The sequence below is a fragment of the Embiotoca jacksoni genome, unplaced genomic scaffold (assembly GCF_022577435.1).
Source record: "Embiotoca jacksoni isolate LCO1_2020_lvr unplaced genomic scaffold, fEmbJac1.0.p SCAF_4, whole genome shotgun sequence".
Classification (NCBI taxonomy): Eukaryota; Metazoa; Chordata; class Actinopteri; family Embiotocidae; genus Embiotoca; species Embiotoca jacksoni.
In genome coordinates, this window is record NW_027185392.1 from 2,279,731 (window position 1) to 2,288,975 (window position 9,245).

Sequence of the window (9,245 nt, forward strand, 5' to 3'; positions counted from 1 at the left end):
ATCATATGACATACAGGCATACAGATAGATCGAATAATTGTTTCTCAGTCCCACGGTGTGCAAAATAAAAAGACTAAACAAGAAAAGTATAAATATGTAGCAACAAAAAAACAATAAAACAGACAACAACCACAGTGACGCTAAACTGCAGCATAAACAAGTACAATGTAGTGCAAATACGGGTCCATAGTACAAAATATTAGGCTTTATGGGGCAATGGGGATCCCGAGGAACGTAAATTATCCTTACGATATTTACCTCAACATTTTTTTTAAATCAAAATAAACAATTTTACTCTTAAGAAAACATTACATTCAAACATTTTTAAAAGAATATAATTCTCGAGTGGGTGAGCCGTCTACGCATGCGCACAGCGTCAGCAACACGCTGACGTGTGCGTAAACAGCCGTTGGACCTTTAAACTGTGATCTGTCAGGGACGCGAAGCCGAAGGTAAGAACCGGACACCGAGCCACACACCGCCGAGTTTTTCTTCTTAAACACACCGGTTACACTTCCGTTCAGGGTCCCCTGGTTAAACAAAAAAAAAAACAACCGGGGTTCGGCTTGAACACGGCGGCGGCAGCCAAGGACGGTTTTCCAGCCGCTACGAGCCGTGCTGCCGCCGCTGTTACCCGGGGCGGAGGGAAGTCTGAACGTGACTCCGACGTGCGGCAGAAAACGGTGTTTTTATGAACCAGATTATTTACTGTGAGGCAGAAAATGAAGCTGCGGTCCATCCACACACTCGGTGAGAAGACTTCTGACATTCTGCAGGAAGTGAGGGCGGATGTAGCTGTCTGACTGGTGTTGTTTCTGTTCCTCTTCCTCTTCAGTTCGGTGTTGTCAAGTTCTCTCCTGAAATACAAAGTCGGTAAATGTTTTCCACAAGTCATCGCGAAGTCATCAGATAAATTCCCTCCTTCTGAACAGTGTCCTGGTGGTCTTTCTGGAAATAACACCAGCATTCATTAGATATTGGGATTCAAACACAAACACGCATATGTTTGAGGGAAGGGCTGTTTGATTGACAGGTCATCTTTGCAGTCGGGCCAGGCACCTCCCCCGGCTCGTCCAAATATGGTCACCGTTGACTCCAAAATAACAAGATGGCGATGATCAGCTCACAAACCGATGGGTGACATCACCGCTTGATCTTAACGTAGCCGTCGGGTCCCTTCAGCCATCGATGCTGCTTGGTTCAATACCGTCCACACTTACTGTGACCTCACTTCTCTTGTTGTGTCTCCGTCTGTCCAGGCTCCTCCCACCTGTCCACTCTGAGCGATTATGCAGCATGAGGCCGCGAGGACCTCCCCGACGTTTTTCCTCTGTGTTGGACGACCGGCCCCGATGTCGGCCGCCGGCGCCCCCTGTGGGAACTTTGCAGAAACGCTGCCGACAGAAATGAGTGTGAGGATCTTCGGCGAGCTGGACGCGCTGAGCCTGTGCAGCGCCGCGCGCACCTGCAGGCTGTGGCACGACATCATCGAGCAGACCGAGCAGCTGTGGAGGAGGCAGTGCCTGCTGGTCCGAGCAGTCTGCCAGAAGGAGGTGGACCGGGACCGGCGGGACGGGCTCTCCTGGAAGGTGAGGAGTTTAGACCGAGCCACAGCGCCACCTGCTGGCGAGGAGAGCCAAACCTTCAATACACTAACGGAAGAGAGAGCGGGCCAAAAGTCACATTTTTATTTTGTCTTTTAGCTGAAGTCCGGAAGCTGAATCTGCAGGCTCTCACCAAAATATAGATTTTTCTACCTCATGACCAGCAGGGGGGTGTATCTGTGTTAGTTTGTGTGTGTGTGTGTCTCATTGTTACATTACATGACATTACATTTCATTTAGCTGACGCTTTCATCCAAAGCGACTTACAATAAGTGCATTTCAACCATGAGGGTAGAAAACCCAGAACAACAGGAATCAAGAAAATACAATTTCTTCAAGAAAGCCAAACTACAAAGTGCTATCAGTAAGTGCCATTTTAAGCGCTACTAAAGTCCTACTGTTCAAGGTAAAGTCAGAAGAGGTGTGTTTTTAGTTTGCGGCGGAAGATGTACAGAGTTTCAGCTGTCCTGATGTCGGTGGGGAGCTCATTCCACCATTTAGGAACCAGGACAGCAAGCAGTCGTGATTTTGTAGAGTGTTTAGCTCAGTGAGGAAGCAACAAGCCGATTGTTGGAAGCAGAGCGGAGGGAGCGGGCTGGGATGTAAGGTTGGACCATGTCCTGGATGTAGACTGGACCCGATATGTTCGCAGCGCAAGTGCCAATGTTTTGTTGCTACGTTACTTTAAGTAGTAATAGATGTTTTCTCAGCAAACAGATAAAGTCAGATAGAAAACAGTTTGTCCTCCATTTTCCAATTAGATTAGTGTGTCACAGAAATATATTTACACAGCTGCAACATTAATGAAACAATAAAAGGGGCAAACATTGTTTTTCCAAATTAAGAGCAGAGGATGTAAAGGAACACAGGAAGTCAGTTAAAATCCTTCCTGTAATGCTGCAGGTAGATTTTCAGGTGGATTATATGTCATCGACGAGTCAGCACCAGAAGTCACAGTTCAAACTAAGGTGTATAAAACCAGGAGTAAAATGGTCTGTACTTGTATAGTGCTTTATCACCTTTTGGTCTCACAAAGCGCTTTAACATGGTTTTCCCAGTCACACACTAATGAGACAGATCACCGTGCAAGGTGCTGCTATCAGGAGCACATTCACACACTGATGGTTCACCATTAGGAGCAGCTTAGGGTTCAGTGTCTTGCTCAAGGACACTCGGGCATGTGGACAGGAGGAGCTGGGGATCGAACCACCAACCTTCCGATTAGTGTGCAACCCACTCTGCCGTCTGAGCCACAGCCTCCCTTAGTGTGATGAGAGAGTGTGATGAGCTCTCAGTGTACAAATATAAAATGTGATATTCAGCTTTAAAACACACCTGCACAGGTAACACAAGGAAATGTCCGAGCTTCGTTTTTTTTTTTAAACGCAGGAACTTCTGAGCGCTGTCGTCACGGTACTTTCCGTTACTTTGCGTTACTTGTGTGTTTCAGTGTGCGTGTCCAGCAGAACGCATTAGACCCCGCCCACTGCTTTGTGATGAAATCAGAGCGTGTGTCTGGATCTTTACTTAGACCGTCGGGGTCATGTGACTTCCTGTTTCGGGTATGCAGGTGACCCTGGTGAGGAACTACAGTCGCAGCTGTGTGAAGAGTGACTGGCTGAGGGGGCGCTACAGCAGCGTGAGCTCGGCGGACAAGCTGATTGGCCGGAGGATGACGCCGCTGGACGCCGAGACGTGGGGGGAGATCCTGCAGTCCGAGCTAGACAGATGACAGCACCCCCTTTAGTTGATTTATTTAAAGCGGTTCGAGATGTCACATTTTTAACACTAATATATATTTTATATTTTATATTCCACAAGAACAAATATTTGTATATATTTTAAACTTTTTATAAGAAAAAAAAGGATCACGAGGAAATTACGGAAGCTGTTGCTGTGCATTGATGTAAATACGGCTGAGATGCAATAAATCATAAATCTGAAGCTCATCTGTTTGTTGACAGAATCATTTTGGAGGTAGGATTTAGTGCAGGTGGGATCGCATATTATAATAATAATTTATTTATATGTCACTTTTCTTAAAGGTACAAAGTGTGTCACTAAAGAATAAAACAGATAAATAAAATTAAATAGATTTTTCTTTTCACCAGCTTTGAAAGTCAACAATAAAATGCAGAAGTGCCTTAAAGTGCAGTACCACTGAGGACCACGAGGGGCTGTCTCCAATAGACTCCAATTGAAAAAGCATCAAGTTCTCTCCTGAAATACAAAGTCAGTAAATGTTTTCCACAAGTCATTATGGTGTCATTAGATAAATTCCTTCCTTCTGATCAGTGTTCTGGTCCTTCTGGAAATAATTCATCATTCATTACATATTGGGACTCAAACACAGATATGTTTGGGGGCGGGGCATAGCGTTGGATCCAGCCCTCTCTGCTCCCCAGCTCGTCCAAATATGGTCACTTATGGTTCCAAAAAACCAAGATGGCGACGACAGTTCACAAACCGACAGGCGTCCTTGAGGTGGGAAGATATTTTGGGGCTTGAAGCTTTAAAAGTCAAGAAGAAATAGTTTAAATCACAGTGTGGAAACATGTCTTCAGCTTTTTGCAGGGGGAGGCTCAGTTCTGTTCAACAATTCAGACAGAAAAGATTCAAAAATCTTCTCTAGTTTTTCTAGAAAATAAAACGTGCAGCGTATTGTCTGTTCGTCTCGATGAAACTTTAACATCAGGTGTCAGTTTATCAGGAACACCGGGCTCATCCCACAGTTGTGCCTGAAAGCCTCCCTCTGATAGACAGGACAAGGTTTCAGTTATTTATGAATGCGATGGACAAAATAACAGAAATACGTCTGTGTAACTCAATTCAACATCATAAAAACTGCAGCGTCTGAAGTCACTGTGAAGATAAATGAATGAACGGTTCAATAAAATAAACATTATTTTAGCAACGTTTATTTTTTATTAGATAAATTCTTTTATTTGTTAAATTTATATATATATTTAGTAATATTTCCCCCCTCAGAAGTTAATTTTCTGATCGACCCCCACTCTGACCGTCAGGATTCAGCTTTAATTTTGAAAGACTCCGCCGGAAGCCGTGTGAGCGTGCAGCTTGACTCTGGTCCCTCCTCAGCATCACCGCAGCATCCCCCTCCCTGAGCTCGGGACGGAGACCTGACCCCGCTGAGACCATGGACGACGTCCCGCCGATCATCAACATCGCCATCGCGCTGCGGATCCAGCCCAACGAGGGGCCCGTGTTCTTCAAGGTGGACGGAACCCGGTTCGGCCAGAACCGGACCATCAAGCTGCTCACCGGCTCCAAGTACAAGATCGAGGTGACGGTGAAGCCCGGGAGCGTCGAGGCCACGTAAGAACAAATCACATCAATACGCGTCTTCTTTTCTTCATCGGCACGCAGCGCGCATGTGCAGCGCTTCCATAAAAACATGAAATCTAAGGGGGCACGCGTCTGATCCGCTTCCACGAGCGCGGCGTCCTCCTGCAGGCCGCAGCACCCGATCCCCGCCTCAATTATTCACGCGGGGATCAGGTGGGACGTTTCCCGGCTTCTGACAGCTGCTGGAGGAAGAGGAGGAGGTGGAGGAGGTTACCGGTGCTCAGGTGGAGCAGGGCGGGGGGTCACATGACACAGAAAGAACGTGTCAAGTAAAAGCCACAGAATATCTCCAGTTTACACTCCTGCAGGAAGTACTCAGATCAGTCACTGCAGTACAATAAAACACTGCAGTTACAATCCTGAATACTGAATATGTTGTTCAGAATATTATCAGGTGAACGTAGCCAGAGTATTAAAAAATAAAAGTGGTCAGTGTGCAGTTTTTAGAAAATATGTCATCACACTCTTTTACAAACGTGTAATTCATGCATGTTAAATGGAGCACGCAGCTCTCCCCTCCGTTCTGCTGTCAAAAATGTCAAAAATGATTCAAAATTATTTTGGTGTGCAGAGAAAACAGGCAGAATGAAATAATGTAAAGTTTTTAAATACCAGTTTAGTTCAGTAACAGTTATTTCACAAAGCTGAGCTCCACTCAAACCAGCTGAATCAGCTGATGTTACGTGAAAATACCAAATTGATACTCAACATGTGCATGATTTTTTTCGGGATGCTTTTAATTTGAAAAGTCGTGGCAATAAGCGGACCAGCAGTGTAACTTTTCAGTCTTCATAGCTCCGCTGAAAATATTGTTTTTATGTTATTTGCCTAATTCATGAGCAGCGTCTGTGTTTCTGTCCTCTGATCTCTGTGTGTGTCACTGTGGGCGGAGCGCCACCCTGCCCCCCGCCCTCACCCAGTTACACTTGCTGGGGCCAAACGTTGTCGTATTGGCTGTTCAGCTGACATATTGTCATTTTAGTGAAGTTTGTCTTCGTAACACACAGCAACATGAACATCGGCGGCATCATCTTCCCTCTGGAGGAGCAGTCCAGGGACGAGGAGTCGGTGGTTTATCACGGCAAGTACGAAACCGAGGGCGTCCCGCACACCAAGAGCGGAGACCGTCAGCCTGTCCAAGTCAGCATCGAGGTAACGACCACAAATATACAGAAAGTACCGTCAGTAACGTGTGTTCAAGTCTCGGTGTACAGAAACGCTGGTGGCAGGGTTGTAGTTCACAGTGTGACCCGATGGCGGCGGTGTCGTCCTCTCTGACTCAGAAGTGAGTCTGTTTCGTCTTGTTGTCATAGTAACATGATACCGCAGCACCTGGTTACAGGTTTGGTGCAGAGCAGCATTTTCTGATGATGACAGCTCTGCAGATGATGATGATGATGATGATGATGATGATGGAGGAGGAGGAGGAGGAGCAGGAGGAGGAGTTAGCGTCTGCTCCTGAAGCTTTGCTGCAGAATTAGTAACCTCGGTTCTCTGTCCGCGCAGTTTAACAAAGCGGGGACGTTCGAGACGGTCTGGCAGGCGAAGTACTACAACTACTACAAGAGGGAGCACTGCCAGTTCGGCAACAAGTTCGGCAGCATCGACTACGAGTGCAAACCCAACGAGACGCGGACCCTGATGTGGATCAACAAGGAGGCGTTCAACTGAGTCCGCGCGGCCGACACCGAGCAGAGGACATCGGCCACGCTGTCTGAACATCAGCATCGCAACAACAGACGGCTTCTGACGAAGGCGAGCGACCTCTTTGTCTTCTTTTATCGACGCGGGAGAGAAAACGAGCTGTTTGCGATGCTGGTCTACACGACGGCTTCGGCTTTAGAGCCGGTTTAAAGGAGCAGTCAGACATTTTACGAGCCGTAGGAGTCGGGATCAGACGGTTGATTCACTCTTTAGATGTGTTTGACTCACACGGTGCTAACAACATCAATCACGATCATAACTTTCTAACCAGCTGTTATAAGCGTTATAATTATAGCCTCAAGAATCAATCCCAGAATCCCACTGGGCGTGCGTTACCGTGGTCGTGGAGCATTATTGGTGTACTTTAGCTTAGCATTGGCTACAACACCTGTCAGACGTGTTCAGCTGAAAGGAAAAAAAAAAAAATAAAAATAAAACTTCCCGTTAAGGTTCACAGAAGGTCGCGACCTCTCGATCCGTTAGCAGGAATCCGATATTTCTCCAGACTGTAGCAGCCGTTAGTCTGGACGTCCGTTTTTACCGCGTTCACGGGAAGAGTCTCCGTGTGAACGGCGCCCTCTTGTGGTCTTCGCAACGTCGGAACTCGAAATTGTGGGTCTGCGCCGAGGTTCACCAGTTACAGATATGGCGAAGTCCAACCTTCGCTTAAGCTAATATATCGTAATTTTAATCACGGAGAGTTTTTCTTCGGAACTTAAATAATATTATAATAATGATCGTCTCCATCTTGTCATTATGTCTTATTAGCCTCTGCAGCTTCTAGGCAGCGTCCCTCTCACAACCAAAAAAAAATGACAAGCGTCCGACTTCCTACGTCGTAACTACGAGGTACCGAGTACCACCTGAACGCAGCATCCCCCCCCCCCCCAAAAAATAAAAAATTTCCAACTGTTCCTTTAAATTCGAGTCAGAAGAAGCCATCTCAGAGCTGAAGACCAGGATGGGAAACACCTGAAGTTCTATCTCATTTATTAATTGTGTGGACGTCAGTGAGGGAAGAGATGATGTAATAGTTCGGACTTTTCTTACGTGTTATGTATCGTGTTATTTAAATGGGAAAAAAAAATAAAAATAATAATAATTAAATGATGCTTTATGTTTACGATGCTTTTTGTTTGTTTGTTTTTCGTTCAGGTTTTTTTTTCTAACAGCAGAAGGTTTAAAGTTCAGTAGCAGCAAATGTGTTTTCGTTAAGTTAAAAATATTTTTTTTTCCGGAGCTTCCAGCTGAAACGGACCTTCCATGACGGCTGGTCGCTGCAGGTTTTACCAAACAAACCGGGAGCCACCGGGCTGTTGGGGACTATTTTCTCCGGCGCCGTAACTCTTAAAGCCTTCACGCACCTCGTCTCTGCTTAAAAGGAAACGAGTCCTTCTCTCTTCTCATTCAGGTGCTTCTTATCACGAGCTGCGACGTTTCACTTTGTCTTATTTTCGTGCCGCATTGCGTTTTTTTTTTCTTTTGGTTTCTTTTTCGGTTTCCTCCCGAAGTGCATGACTGGATCCGTTTTTGCCAAATATGATCTGTTTTGTTTGTTCTTTTCTTAACATGTCTCAAAGCCTGAACTTTACTGTTTTGTTATGTATTGAACGGAGGAGTAAAGTGTGTCTGTGAATAAAAACCAGTGTAATTAATGATGAAAGCTGCATTACTGTCATAATCATTTCTTAAAAGGTGAGTGATTCAAAACCAGTATAAGTAAAAAAAAATAATATTAGACAGAAATAGTGCGGTTCACATCGCGTCTACACATAGTTTCACTTCACTGATTCGGATTTGAAGAAAACATACTACAGAGTCAAACCAAGATCAACTGCTTTTCATACTTTGTTTGGTGTAAAAATTATAATTCTTAAAGTAATGTATTGCAGTAAAAGTACAATATTTCCCTCTGAATCGTAGTGAATGGAGTCGTGAAAAGAAAATACTCCAGTAAAGTGCATTATTTGAGTAAATGTACCGAGTTACATTCAGCCACATTAGAAAGCATATATGAGAATAACAATAACACTGTTGTCTGTGTTTCTTGGTTGTTTGTATATAATATATATCTATATATAACATATATAGATATATACTGTACTGTATATACTGTGCATTTTATATTTAATATTTGTTTTACTGATATTTTATTGCTTTTTATTATTCTATTATTATCTTATTGCTTCCTGTATGCTGCTGTAGCGAAAAGAAAAGAAAAAAAAAAATCCCCTTGGGGATTAATAAAGTACCTACCTAACCTAACCTAACCTAAGTGGAACAAATCTGATGAAAAAGTATTTCTCAAACACAGAGCTACTACAATAAGAAACGTTTTAAAAGTAGTGTCTACTGTATTATCACTGGTACTACACTTTAGTGGTGCACATTTAGGTTAGGTTAGGTAGGTAATAGAAAGCAATAAAATAGCAGTAAAAAATATAAAATATAAAATGCACAGTATACATATATATATATATCTATATTTCTAACACGGGATTGATAAAATCACCGTCGACCTGATTAAAACTAGAGTAAACCACGAGTTTTTTTTTGTTTTTTTTGTTTTCT

The 9,245-nt window shown here is 44.1% G+C and overlaps 2 protein-coding genes and 1 long non-coding RNA gene across 3 annotated transcripts; 2 read left to right on the plus strand and 1 right to left on the minus strand.

The window, feature by feature from the left end:
* Positions 1-381: 381 nt before the first annotated feature.
* On the plus strand, positions 382-3,553 carry fbxo48 (F-box protein 48). Its single transcript, XM_069167360.1, has 3 exons — positions 382-452; positions 1,260-1,589; positions 3,175-3,553. The coding sequence occupies exons 2-3, from the start codon at positions 1,290-1,292 to the stop codon at positions 3,334-3,336; spliced, it is 462 nt and encodes a 153-aa protein (XP_069023461.1). The 5' UTR covers positions 382-452; positions 1,260-1,289; the 3' UTR covers positions 3,337-3,553.
* Positions 3,554-3,610: 57 nt separating this feature from the next.
* Positions 3,611-4,694, minus strand: LOC138209033 (uncharacterized). Its single transcript, XR_011179134.1, has 2 exons — positions 4,625-4,694; positions 3,611-4,114 (listed from the first exon to the last, which is right to left on the minus strand). It is a non-coding gene; the product is annotated as an uncharacterized lncRNA (long non-coding RNA).
* On the plus strand, positions 4,673-8,337 carry cnrip1a (cannabinoid receptor interacting protein 1a). Its single transcript, XM_069167359.1, has 3 exons — positions 4,673-4,940; positions 5,978-6,122; positions 6,477-8,337. The coding sequence occupies exons 1-3, from the start codon at positions 4,762-4,764 to the stop codon at positions 6,639-6,641; spliced, it is 489 nt and encodes a 162-aa protein (XP_069023460.1). The 5' UTR covers positions 4,673-4,761; the 3' UTR covers positions 6,642-8,337.
* The last annotated feature ends 908 nt before the right edge of the window (positions 8,338-9,245 follow it).

What these genes read in the sequence shown, in the direction of transcription:
- cnrip1a (XM_069167359.1), top strand. Translation starts at nt 4,762, where the DNA reads ATGGACGACGTCCCGCCGATCATCAACATCGCCATCGCGCTGCGGATC. An exon ending in CCCGGGAGCGTCGAGGCCAC is followed by an intron (nt 4,941 to 5,977) that starts GTAAGAACAAAT and finishes CGTAACACACAG; the next exon opens with CAACATGAACATCGGCGGCA. An exon ending in CTGTCCAAGTCAGCATCGAG is followed by an intron (nt 6,123 to 6,476) that starts GTAACGACCACA and finishes CTGTCCGCGCAG; the next exon opens with TTTAACAAAGCGGGGACGTT.
- fbxo48 (XM_069167360.1), top strand. Translation starts at nt 1,290, where the DNA reads ATGCAGCATGAGGCCGCGAGGACCTCCCCGACGTTTTTCCTCTGTGTT. An exon ending in GGGACGGGCTCTCCTGGAAG is followed by an intron (nt 1,590 to 3,174) that starts GTGAGGAGTTTA and finishes TCGGGTATGCAG; the next exon opens with GTGACCCTGGTGAGGAACTA.